The sequence below is a fragment of the Phascolarctos cinereus genome, unplaced genomic scaffold (assembly GCF_003287225.1).
Source record: "Phascolarctos cinereus isolate Bilbo 61053 unplaced genomic scaffold, phaCin_HiC Scaffold_5;HRSCAF=322, whole genome shotgun sequence".
Lineage (NCBI taxonomy): Eukaryota > Metazoa > Chordata > Mammalia > Diprotodontia > Phascolarctidae > Phascolarctos > Phascolarctos cinereus.
Genome location: NW_027555958.1, coordinates 162,040,550 through 162,054,617, shown reverse-complemented (window position 1 = coordinate 162,054,617; position 14,068 = coordinate 162,040,550). Strand labels below are relative to the sequence as shown.

Here is a 14,068-nt window from a genome sequence, read left to right as displayed (position 1 = left end):
TTTATAAGTGTGGGTCCTTTTCCTATTTGAATGATCTCTTTGGGATACAGACCTAGAAGTGCTATGCTGGGTCAAAGGGTATTGTCACTATTTTACAAAAACTACTGGGAAAACTGGAAAAGAGTATGGCAGAAACTAGACATAGACCAAAACCTCACACCATATGCCAAAATGGGTTCATGATTTAGATATAAAGGCAGATACTATAAGCAAACTGGGAGAGCAAGGAATAGTTTATCTATCAGATTTATGGAGAACAGAAGAATTCATGACCAAACAGGAGACAGAGAACATTACAAAATACAAAACGGATAATTTTGATTACGTTAAACTGAAAAGTTATTGCGTAAAAAAAGCCAATGCAACCAAGATTAGAAGGAAAGTAGAAAATTGGGAGAGAATTTTTACAAGTGTCTCTGATAAGGGTCTCATTTCTAAGATACGTAGAGAATTAAGTCAAGTTTATAAGAATACAAGTCATTCCCCAATTGATAAATGGTCAAAGGTTATGAACAGGCAGTTCTCAGATGAAGAAATTAAAGCTATCTATAGTCGTATGAAAAATGCTCTAAATCACTACTGATTAGAGAAATGCAAATCAAAACAACTCTGAGGTACCACATCATACCTATCAGATTGGCCAACACGACAAAACAGGAAAATGATAAATATTGGAGAAGATATGGAAAAACTGGAACACTAATGCATTGTTGGTGGAGTTCTGAAATGATCCAACCATTTTGGAGTACAATTTGGAACTATGCCCAAAGGGCTATAAAAATGAAACTCAGTGTTTTAAAAACAAATATTAAAAACTGTTTTTACATGCAACTGGGAAATAAGATATACATTGGGGTATAGAAATCTATCCTGCCCTATAGGAAAACAGAAGGGGAAGCGGATAAGGGGTTGGGAAGGAGGTGATAGAAGGGAGGGCAGACAGGGGGAAGGAGTATTCAGAATGCATGTTGTCTTGGGGTGGGGTGAAGGGAGAGATGGGGAGAAAATTTGGAACTCAAAATCTTGTGGAATTGAATGTTAAAAACTAAAAATTAATTAACTAATTAAAAAAAAGAAAGGAGGTCATTTGAAAATCATAAGAGGAGGTTATATGGAATGTAATATAAATATAAGTTAACAGAAATATAAGTTAACAGTATGATATGGAAAACCAAGAAAGTTAATGTGATTTTTATACTATAATAAACAGCAGTAATTTCCAGGAATAGGGAAGTGACCACACAATGTATTCAACCCTGAAGAGACCCCAATGGTGAGTCATACGTGTCATTTTGAACACCCCAATTAAGGAAGGATATTGAAAAACAGAAGAGTATCCACAAGATGACAACCAAGATGATAGATGGTCAAGAGAATATACCATAAAAAGATTAGTTTTATATACTATAAAAAGAATGAGGAATATATATCCTGGGAAGAGTAGAGAAGTAAATCCTGACAGTTTCCTTCAAGTATGTGAAAGAGAGATTAACATTCTGTTGGGTCCGAAAGGGAAGAATAAGCAGCAATGGGGGCAAGTTGCAAAGAGTCAGATTTAGGAATAAGGAAAATCTTCCTAACACTTAGAGCTATCCAAAAGTAGAATGTACTGTATAAAAGGTGGAATAGAAGGACTGGTAGATTTCCCCGGATTAAAGATCTTTAACAAAGGATATTTAACCAATTTATTTCAATTCAAAAAGTAATTTTTAAGGCCCAATGAGCTAGGTGCTAAGGATACAAAAACAAAAAAAAAGGAAAAAAGTCTTATCCATGGGTCTTAACATTATACTAGAAGGAAGCAACATGCACAAAACAGATACAAAGTTTAGTAGTCATATTTTAAAATGTTACAAATCAATAATATATAGAGAAATATAAATTAAAGCAACTTTAGAATCCCACCTCACATTTATCAGACTGGCAAAGCTGATAGTAAAAGGAAAATAAGAAATGATGGAGGGGCTAGGGAAAGATGCTGGTGGAGCCATGAACTGGTTATCTAGCCATTCTGAAAAGCAATTTGAAACTGACCAAAGGTTACTAACCAAAAAGGTTACTAAAATTTCCATATTTACTCATACTGCTACTATATCTATAGTCCAAAAAAGATAGAAGAAAAAGAAAAAAGACTCCTATGTGCAAAAATATTTATAAGCAGCTCTTTTTCTGGTAGCAAAAAGCTGGAAACATGGAGGAATTCATCAACTAAGGAACAAATTTTAAGTACATAAAACATAAATATTATTGTGTTATAAGGAATTATGAAGAAGTCAATTTCAGAGAAACCTAGAATGATCTTTATGAACCGATGCAGGATAAAGTGAGTAGAAAAAGAAAAACCATTTATAAAATGATAATAGTATAAAGATAACAGGAGAAGACAAAGAGGAAAGGGAAGGGAATAAGCATTTAAATAGTATTTCCTATGCACCAGGCACTGTGCTAAACACTTTTTACAAATATCACTCATCTGATCCTCACAATAACCCTACAAGGTAGGTGCTATTTTACAGCTGAGGAAACTGAGACAAGCAGAGGTTAAGTGACTTACTCAGAGTCACATAGCCAGTAAATGTCTGAGAGTAGATTTGCAATCAGGTCTGTGCACTGTGCCACCTAGCTACCTCTGAAAGATTCTAATCAATGCAATGACCAGCCACTACTCAAAGGGCCTCATAATGAAACATGCTACCCATCTCTTAATAGAGAGGTGCTAGACTCAATGTGCTAACTAAAATATTTCTGGATATGGCCAGTGCAGGAATTTGTTTTTCTTGACCATGCATATTTGTTACAAGGCTTTTGTTTTTCTTTATTTTGGGGGGGAGGGGGAGGGGGAGAAGGACAGACAGAAGAGGATAGAGAAGAAGATGGGTGTTTTTTAATTTAAAAAAATAAAGGGAAAAAATGAGGAAGGGAGAAGGCACTACTACTTGGGAGACCAGGAAAAACTTTAGTGTAGGAGGTGCTTTCAAGGAAACTAGGGGACAGAACTGGTGGCAAGGAGGAAGACCATTCTAGACAAGGGGTAATAGCATAAAGCAATGGCATAAAGATATAAAGTTTTGAAAGGCAGCACTTGGGTATAGAATAACATTTTACATACTACACCAGGGTGAGCTTCAAATAGATACATGATATATTTAAGTATACATACACACATACACATATTTATAAACACACAGATAGATAGAGAGATAGATACATGCAAAACAGAGAAGCTGGGAAATGGATTCATTTTGTTTTGAGGGTCTGAAAAGAAGAGAGTAAAAGGAATATACTATCTATATTTTTATGCTATAAAAATGATGAAAAACATAATTTTAGAGAATCCTGGAAGTGTTAACTGACGTAGAATGGAGTAAGAAGAACCAAGAGAACAATTTATGTAGTAACAATAAAATTTCAAAGACTTTGAAAAACTTAAGAATTGTGAAAAATTAACTGACCAATGATGACTTGCAGTTTAATGATGAACCATTATCATATTATATATTACACAGCCTGAAAAAGAATAGAACCAAAGACACAAAAAGAAAAATACATTTTTGAATATAGTACTGTATAGACATATTTTGCTTTATGATGTTTATTTGTTATAAAGTTTCCTTTGCTTTGGTTTTAATTTGAGAAGGCAGGTTGGGAATAGTATCAGCCTCCCCTAAGCCCCGATAAAGAGAGTCATTAAACATTTTTAAAAATACATAGAAGAGTAATAAGTTCAGAAGGAAATACCAACAAGAAGGACAATTTTGAAAGCAAGTGGTACGAAGTAATGATCCACTGTTTCAAGTACAATCTTTTTGTATTTTATTGTATGAATGTCAATGCTCTTTATTATTTCAGAATATAAATTTTTTTAAAAAATTAAATATAGTACACAAATAAAAATGACATAGTTCTGTGAAAATAAAAAGCCAAAACAAAACCAATTGCTTCTCATTTTCTCAACAGGTCTATTAACTGGATTATTTTAGTTGCCTCCCTGCAACTGAACTCTTATGTGTGTTACAGCTTCCAATTAAAGCAGGGACTCTCATTTTATCTATTTGTACCCCCAGAGCTTATCACAGTGCAGAGAATAAGTGCTTTAAAAATGCCTTCTTACTAAAAAAAATAAACAAATAAATAACTTTAGCCTAGGTATTCAGTTACAATAATAACAGACCTTACAAAGAACAGTAGGAACCAAATAATAAAGACACATAGTAAGTGCTTATTATATGCCAGGCACCTTACTAAGCACTGGGGACCAAAAACCAACCAAACAAACAAAAAACCCCAGAAAACCCAGAACAGTCCCTGCTGTCATGGAGATTACGTACTAATGGAGCAGACAAAATATCATTAAATAAGAACATACAAGATCCACACAGAGTGGATAAAAGGTAATCTGAAAGGAGAGGACACTAGTTGCTGGTGTGAGCAACAAAGGTTTACTGAAGGTGGTATTTGAGCTAATTCTTCAAGTAAGCCAGGCATTTTAGGAGGCAAAGATATGGGAAGATCATTCCAGGCAACAGAGATAGCCAGTGCAAAGGCAGACAGATGGAATATGACATGTCAGGTTTGAGAATCTGCAACTAGGCCAGCATAACTGGATTGTGGAGTATATGGAGTGGGGAATAAAGTATAAGAACAGAAAAGTATGAAGCAGTTATGTTCTGAAGAGCTTTAAATAACAAAAGACCTCATAACTGAATTTATTGAGTAAGGGTGGCATAGTCGGACCTAGCTTTAGGAAAAATCACTTTGTAGGCTGTGTGGAGGACAGATTGGAGTAGGGAGATAATTCAGGTAGGGAGATCAATTAGAAGACTATTGCAATGGTCTCCAAAAGTAAACATTTAATAAGGTAGAACTGAGTATTAATTTTTTAAATGCATTGAACACATAAGTGAATGTGAAGAATGTCTTTCTATTTTTCCACCCCCACAATTAGTCTTTACTTTCAAATATGGGCTCAGTATCTTTCTGCCTCCAGAGTTTGTATTTCATCCTAGAAGCAATAAGGGAGCAAATGGTTTGATGTTTATTGAGTGACATAGTCATACCTGTGTTTTAGGAATATCACACTTCAGCAGCTGTGTGGAAGAGAGATTGGAGTGGGAGAGACTAGAGGAAAGGAGGATAATTAAGATGGCTTCAAGATTGCAAATCTAGAGGGAAGGGTGGAAGGACTCTTAAGTCAGCTGTCACACTATGGTGTTAATTAATGAATGATAACTTACACTATTATCCCTATATAAGCTTAACTTATCACTGATCAAATGATAAAGAGAGAAAATATGTCCTTCAAAATAAACTTCATGCTAAAGAAAAATCATTACTCAAACATTTTAGAAAAGACTAAAGAAAGCTTTCCCTAAAGGTAAATGACACAAATTATGGCATAAATATGTAATAAAATACTATTGCATAAGAAATGATAAAATGTATGATTTCTGAGAAATTGAGAAGACTTGAATAAAGTGATGCAAAGTGAAATAAGAGACATCAGGAGAACAATTTATACTACAACAATAACACTGGAAAAATGAACAATTTAAAAAATTACTAATTCTGTTCCATGCAATGACCAATCACAATTCCAGTACTGTAATGATGAAGAATGTATCAATCACCTGACTGAGAGGTTATAGACTAAGTGTGCAAAATGAGATACATAATTTTGCATGGTTATGGGTAATATGGGAATTTGTTTTGCTTGACCACATATATTTATTATAAGGGCTTAGTTTTTAGTTTTTCTTTTTTTCCACTGGAATGGGAGGAATCGGAGAGGGAAAATAAATGCTTGTTAATTGAAAAAAAATTACATATAAAATAATAAACAGGATAGAGTGTGAACTTGTTACTATTCTAGCAATAAGCTGGAAGAAAAATCTGGGTATAACACAATGACAAAATTCAATATTTTTTTTTCACATTCTTTTATTTTTCCAATGTACAAACTTATTTGTTGTTCTAAGGCAGGGGCTGGAAACCTGAGGCCTCGAAGCCACATATGGCCCTTTGGGTCCTCTAGTGCGACCCTTTGACTGAATCCAAACTTCAAAGGACAAATACCCCTACAAAAGGATTTGTTCTATAAAACTTGGAGTCAGTCAAAAGGCCGCACCCAAAGACTAGAAGGCCACATGTCGCCTCAAGGCCGCAGGTTCCCCATCCCTATTCTAAGGGGAAATTTTATTAGTGATTTATTTATACTTACATGAATTTAACATTTATGTCTTTTGTTGAGTATATGCTACACTCCTGGTAGATACATAAGGCAGCACTTCGAATTATCTAAAAGAACAATCAGATCTGGACATTGTCCACAAAGCACTTAAAAGTAAGTGGAGAGCCAAACGACTGGAGAGTCAAAATTAAAAAGCATAAAATAAGTGACCTTTTGTTCAGCAGGACTTCAGGGAATACTGATACTAGGGTGAAATGCTACTAACAAATTTCTTAGAAGACATCAAGATAAAACTGAGTGCTGAAGGATGGACACAGAAACTATGTCTACAAAAAGCAACAAACTTTTTTTTACTCAAGAAATTTAACATAGAATAGCAAAAAGTCACAGATAATTGAAAAAAAAAGGCTAATCCTAATATCTTTAAAGAGTGGCCTCTTTGCCAGTTTTTATTTATAACTTTCTGTTATCACATCAACCCTACCAGTACCACTATTACTGCTCCACAAGTTTTTTTCAGATATAGCTATTAAATTGTTTTGTTAGATGGATATAGATGGCTAAATCACACTAAACTATAGAGGAATACAAAAATGAACATTGTGACACTGACCCAATTATAAACTCCTTGCTAAAAAAAGAAAGCTTTAAATATTTAAACAGATCTTGATATCTATAAAATAGAAACAAATCTCCAACTCAGCAAAAAATTATTAGTATCCTTTGAAAACCTACTAAAAATCAATCACTGGAGCATTTTTAAAGAACTGACTATGGCAGACACTGTCCTAATGACCAGAAACAAAAGTGAAACAATCTCTGCCCTCAGGAGATTATATGCTAATAAATCACATGATGCTGCCACTATGGAGTTATGCTCATTTTTATTTAGGCAAAAAAGTAGATCATTTTAGCTTTACATTCCTGTTACTGTTGCAGCTATGTAACTTTAACCATCAAATACAAGTTTTTATTTTAAAAATTATTTTGATGTTAAATCTATAATATCCTGGAAAAGAAAACAGAAAATTTTCTACTAAAACTCAATTTCAATCATCTACATTTTAAAATTTGAAAAAAAAAAAAAGCACATTATATGCCTTTCACTGTGTGTCGGTATTTTTATCACATACTTTTATTTTTGTATATTAGTTAACCAGGCATATATTCTTAGATGAAATGCAAAAAGACACACATAAAATAATGACACAAAAAATATGATTGATTGTTCTTCAGGGTCCAAACATAACGCAAAGTTTTGTAAGAAATTTTAATTAATGAAGTGAAAATCTTATTTGGTCTTTTCTGAACTGACATAAAGATGAAACAATTCTGAAATCAGCTCAGTGCTAAAATTTAAATTAATTTCAGTTTAAGTTAACTAATGCTTTTTCCCATATGTATTACTTTAATTGCTCTGAAGTATACAAGCCCACTGTATAGAAATTTTCAAAATCGTGTAGATTCCATACTCTGCCAGGAGTGCCTATAAGCTCCCTGAAAATGCTATTGTGCTAAATACAATACTACCATCTACTGGAAATAGTTAGCATTAAATACTGATTCATTTCAATAAAAAAGAATGATGGTTTTACAGAAACAGACTGCACACCAAATTCTATTTTTCCATGAGTCCCATTATAAAATCAGATGGCTAAGTGTCTTACTCCTCTTTTCTCTGTAGTTGTACAGTCTATAACCAACCACAAAAAGGTATCATGCCTCCAATGCAATAAACATCATATGTAACTAAGAAGTATTTTAAGCACATATTTGAAGGAAAATTAAAAGTATGAAAAATACTGAAAGGAAAAGCTAATGGTACTTATTATTAAAATATATGACCATACAACTAAAATTGCAAAATGAAAATATCAAATCTGAAATTACCTGAATCTTACCTGTTGTGTGAAAGCGCAATAGCGGGAAGAAAAAAACACCATCCTTAATTTTTCTGCAACTTGAATCCATCTCAAACCATATTAGCATTTCTAATTTGACTTATTACAAGGTAATAATAATTTTTGGTCTCTTTCACACTTTTGTAGTTGTAAGCACTGACACAGCTTCTAGCTCTAACATTTTAATGACAATATGGTGTGTACTTAGAAAGTGCTTTCTAGTCTTTCCTAGACTGGTGAGACTGGCCAAATTTTGGCTAAAATGTAGGTGACAGCAGCAGAGGTACTACAACTCTTTTATTAGATCCATCAGCCAAATGCAAAGATTCTCAAACTCCGTAACACTTAGTATGTGACCCTATTTAAATCACGTCACTTCTTTCAGCTTCAGAAATGCTGGGGTTAAACTTCATAGCCTCTTTTTTTTTCACATGAAATATATCGTAAATTTATTCTTCAAGAAGAGCAGGAAGGTGATAGATGTAAGCACCAGATAACATGATAATAAATGCAATTAATTATTTTTAGATTTCATAGCCCTGAAGGCCTCTGATTCTATGACTTGTTTTCCCTTCTACTTCTAACTTTTTGTCCCTGATTAGAGTGACTAATCCTGTATAGTGACAGCAAAAGCAAATGATCACTGCTCAGCAACTATTGCTAAAAAAGAAAGAACTAGAGGGCAATGGAAAAACAAGTTTTGTTTAATGCCTCAGATATTTCAGTTTATTAAATTAAGCAAAAACTCTCTTTTATTAGTTGGAATGTTGATAACAGAATTTCCTGTGCCATGATGTGTCATCATTCCCCTCCCCCATGTTTACCTAAACAGAATATTACTGTGAGGTGAAGTCAGCAATAACTTCAGCCTGCCTGCACAGCAGCTTTTACATCACTTTTCAATTCAAGAAACATTTATAATGTATCTTCTATGTGCAAAGCACTAGGATTCAAATACAAAAATGAAATGAATCTCTAACACCTAGTCTAGCACAGAATAAAAGCTTAATAAATGAGTGTAGAATGATGATTGATTGATAGTAGACGGTGTGGGAGAATGAATAGTCAAGGACAACTCCAAGGTTATGAACCTTAATGACTGGAAGGATAGTGTGATGCCTTCAAAAGAAATGGGGGACAAGGGATAGATTTTACAGGGAAAAAAACTCTGTTTTTAACTTGCTAAGACTGAAATGCTGTAGCAAGACCAGATGAACTAATACTGTTGTGATTTACTCCATAATGTGGCTGTTATGGTGCTTCCTATAATTCACATGAGACCATATTTGCTATCTAGAATTTTTGTAACTGGAAGCATGATAATTTATAAGTAAATTGACACTGCTTGCTAGAAAACACATATCACATAAACTAATTTATATACACATCTGTTGATAGGGGAGATACTACTTGCCCACCCATCCTACCTTCTCCAAGTATTAGAATCCTTGAATATTCAAACACATCCCTTATCTCTTTCCAGAAATCTAGGCTACCATTCATACAAAGAATCTCAGAAGGAAGTGGTAAAACATTCAGTACCAAAGTTCTCTCCTGGGAGAAGACATTCATAAGCCATTCTACAAGCAATGGCCAAGAAATTTAAAGATAAAGAGAACTCCTTTGGAATATTTGAGTCCACACTTATTATTATTATTCATACCTATAAAGTTTTAATTGCTTCCTACTATTGTTTCCTTATACTCCTGAATTAATTGTTAAGGGTCCCCCTGAAATTGTTTTTGTGAGTTGCCCTAGTTTCCAGAGATGAAGCCTCCCCGACTCCCACAAACTAACACAACAGCGATCTTTTATCACTGAACTCAATTAAACTCTCAATGCCTCTGAAATTAAGAAAGCTGCAAGACTGGTTTGGCCACTCTAGCCCAGAATGATAAACTGTTGATCCAGCTGAGACCCTTACAGATAAACAGAACATCCTCCTTCCATGGTCGGACATTCCCAATCCTCCCGCTCCCTCTTGCTCCCTTTGTCCTCCTATTCCACTCTCATTTGGGAAGGGATTGCCCTCCATTCCTCCCATGAGACATCCCCTTTTTGCTGTACCCCATAAATATCCAAGGCTCTTGTCTGTATCACAGGCTCCTCGGTATAAGGAGTCTCATGCATGTGCCTTTCTCTTGTGATGAATCAAGTTGCTATCCATGTCTTGTGGAGTCATGACTTCTAACAACTGGTAAAATGTTCCCTTGTCTCTAAAAATTATTAATTTATAAATGTAGAACTAACACATTTTTCATTTCTGTGTCTTTGCCCAGAATATTATTCAAGTGTAAAATGCTTTTCCTTTTTCACCTTGACTCCTAGAAACACAGTGCCTGACAAGTTAGCAGGTACTTAAGTACTACTTGCTGATAAGAATCCCTAGCTCCCCAACAAATTCAGGCCAAGTATATACAACCTCCTGCAAGAAGCATTCCTGATTCTCCCAAGTGTTACTGTATCTCCAATCCCTACTCACAATTAAACTCTGAATCTACTTATTTGTGCACAAATCTTACTGCTACCACTCTGCCCCATCCCCATTCGAGTATAAGGATCTTTGTATTTCCAGTGCCTGGCACCATACCAGGCATATAGTAGACACTTAATGCTTGGTGAAATGAATTATTAAATAGCCTTTTCTTAAGCATCAAAATTCAACATATCAAAAAATTACTTAATTTCTTTTTCCTTTTTGTGAACTTATCAGAACTCAACATTCTTTGATATTATTATATTCCTTGTAAATACTCAATATTTCTACTACATTATGCCTTTTATGAGTTAGCTTGAGAAACCAACCACCACTAAAAACAATGTTTCTACTGTTCAAGTTGCAAATAACTGACCTAAAAACAAACTTTTAGAACAAAGCCCTAAACTGAAGTCTGTGGGTACACATAGAGTTTTACTACGTAAACAAGTGTAGATTTTGTCATGGTTTTCATCAGGTTTGCTGTCAGTCTCTACTAACATATTAACAATCCTTTATATGACTTCTTTCTTCAAAGGCAGTCTGCAGCATACAATACAATGGCTTGAGTATAACATGATGGTTATCAGGAATTATTACTATGTTCACAACCTGTTAATTTGAAAACATTTTCCAGAAAACCAGAAGCATAACCTCATGCTAGGTTACAGGTCCGTTTTTTCATATTCAATCAACTCCATGTTACATAGATTAAGATTAATCTATTAATCCATTGAGTTTCATTTTGTTCGTGATAAGAAAATGAGAGGAATAACAAATAAACCAAAAGTTCAAACTCATTTTTCCATGTACCATAACAACATATAAGTACTTTGTATCAATTTAGAAGATCCCTATCTTTATTTATTTATTTATCAAATTAAATTTTTTTTCAATCCATAAAAGTGTGCATTCTCTCCCTCCCAGCTCTTTCTCCTTCACCCCCATTAAGAAAGCAAGAAAATCTCTCCCACTCAATGGCAATGGAAGAAAAACAAAACCCGTTACAAACATGTATAGTTAAACAAAATAAATTCCTCAAATGTTCATGTCCAAAAAATATCTCAGTTTGCACTGAGCACATCACTTCTCATCACCTCTTAGATGGGTAACATGTTTGACTATCCTCTTCTATAGTGACTGGTCATTATGTTCAGCAGAGTTCCTAAGTCTTTCAAATTTGCTTGTCTTTACAATATTGCTGTTACTGAATAAATTTTTCTCTGGGTTCTGTTCACTTCATCCTGCATCTTTCCAGATTTCTCTGAAACCATCTCCTTCATCATTTCTCACAGTACAATAATATTCCATCACATATATATACATATATGAAAAGTGTAATTTGTTCAACTATTCCCCAATTGACTGGCACACTCAAAATTTCCAAAATTTTGCCTATGCAGAGTAAGTTCCCATTATTATTTTTGTACATATGGGTCCTTTTCCTCATTCTTTGATCTCTTTTGTATACAAATCCATAAGTGGTATGGCTGGGTCAAAGAGTATGCCCACTTTAATAGCTTTTAGGGCAAAATTCTAAACTGCTTTTCAGAATGACTGGATCAGTTCACCAGCTCCACCAGCAGCACATTAATGTGTTTGTTTTTCCATAGCTCCTCTAGCATTCATCACTTTTGGGGGGGGGGCAACTTTACCAATCTAAGGGATACCAGGAGGGCCCTCGAAGTTGTTTTGATTTGTAGCTCCCTGTTAGCAATTTGGAGCATTTTTTTCGTGCAGCTATCAATAGCTTTTTCATATAGCTATTTATAGTTTGTGTTTCTTTCCCTGAAAAATGCCTATTCATATCCTTTGACTATCAAATGGAGATTGTCTTTTGTTCTTATAATATGAATCAGGGGGGTCATTATTTCTTTAAAATGATATAATAAATTTCTATTTTGCCAAGTCAGTATTTTATTTTGTTATATAATTTAAATTTTGCTTAATGTGTCTTAGATGATAAAAAATACTTAGAAAACAGATGACGGAAAATATTTAGAAAACAGGGAAAACTGGTTCAAGTGTTAGATAAATTAATAGAAAATATTTTTGCATTTCTTTACTGTAAAATAATTATTGCCTTATAAAATGCTACATATTAATATGTTCTTCCAATATGCATGAAGGTGCTGCCATTTGTAGTAAGGGAAGTTATATATCAGTATAAGTGACAACAGATCCATTTCAAATAATCAAAATCATTCAATTACCCAAATGAATGAAATAAAATAACTTTCTCTTACCTGTCGTAAGGTGCGTGCAACTAGGCTTTCCAGTACAGGTCCTCTATCTTCATGCAGCAGATGAACTTCATCAAGAATCAGGAGCTTTACAAGTTGAGAAAGGGCTACATCTCCAACACTCTTTCTTGTTACTACATCCCATTTTTCAGGTGTAGTTACAAGCATCTGTAAAGGAGTGGGAAAAAAATTCAATTAAAGGGAAGAACAATTCCCATTATCCTGTAGCAAATACTTGTCTTAGTATTATGAGTGAATAGCATTCTGTCATCCATATCAGTAATACTGGCTACCTGTAAATAAAACCTATCTATGAGAGACAAATTTAGGATATGTTAAAATGTCTTCAAAGCTCATCTTATGTACACACACACACACACACACACACACACACACACACACACACACACTCTCATCAAATTCTAAAGGACTTAAAAACAAAAATTTATTGCTGGCCTTCATATTCAGATGCAAATTTAACCCTGTACAGAAGGTTTTCCTGTCATTAGAATATCATAACACTATAGCTTTGAGAATATTGACATCTTAATTAAGCCAAAATACAATTTAACTACACGACTAAAAGAAAGCAAAATAATTGGCACGTTCAAAACATTTACTTGCTATCACTTTAAGCAAAAAATCTGAAAAAAAATCCAAGAATCCATTTCAAATTTTCACTTATAATGGGACATGCTACAAAGAGAAAGGCTATACTTCAATATTTCAAGGAGCTCGGAGTTATGCTGCACGTATGTTACCCTTTAGAATTTTATAGACTGTCTCTGAGAATTATTACAGACAAAAATAATTGTAAATATTCTCTTCAAATTTAGTTACACAACTCTCAGACAGCAGAAATAAAACCTATATTGAAGTTTGTACACAAAGTCTTTCCAGCTTGGTACAATCTGCCAGATACTAGTGGTCAAGAATACAGGTTGTCATCATGATACTAAAATGTACAGGAGAAGGATTTTGTTAGAGCCTATAGTTACAAAAGGGCCTTAAATACATACATACTATGTATGAACAGTTATACTGAAAACAACAGGCATGTCAAAGAACTACTGATTAAATGCTCAACTATCTCCACCAACAAATCTGTAGAAAGGGAAAAAAGTGTCAAAGGTAAAGGATTAAGATGAAATTAAAGAAACTATAGAATATGAATAGGCCTTAAAGACACATACTTGACTACTAAATAATGCTGTTTGAAAAGATTAGTGATTCTTATATGGAATACAGTACACAATTTCTC

General features: G+C 34.0%; 1 protein-coding gene across 6 annotated transcripts in view; it reads right to left on the bottom strand.

Moving 5' to 3' along the window:
• ASCC3 (activating signal cointegrator 1 complex subunit 3) overlaps positions 1-14,068 on the bottom strand; it is a 358,153-nt gene that overhangs the window by 255,647 nt on the left and 88,438 nt on the right. For all 6 annotated transcript variants that reach the window (XR_002326776.2, XM_078155224.1, XM_020998271.2 and 3 more), the window contains one exon: positions 12,811-12,975. Coding sequence is in view for 5 of the 6 variants with exons in the window: in XM_078155224.1 (XP_078011350.1) it covers positions 12,811-12,975 (165 nt within the window). In the remaining variant the exon portion in view is untranslated. The remainder of the gene's footprint in view (positions 1-12,810; positions 12,976-14,068) is intronic.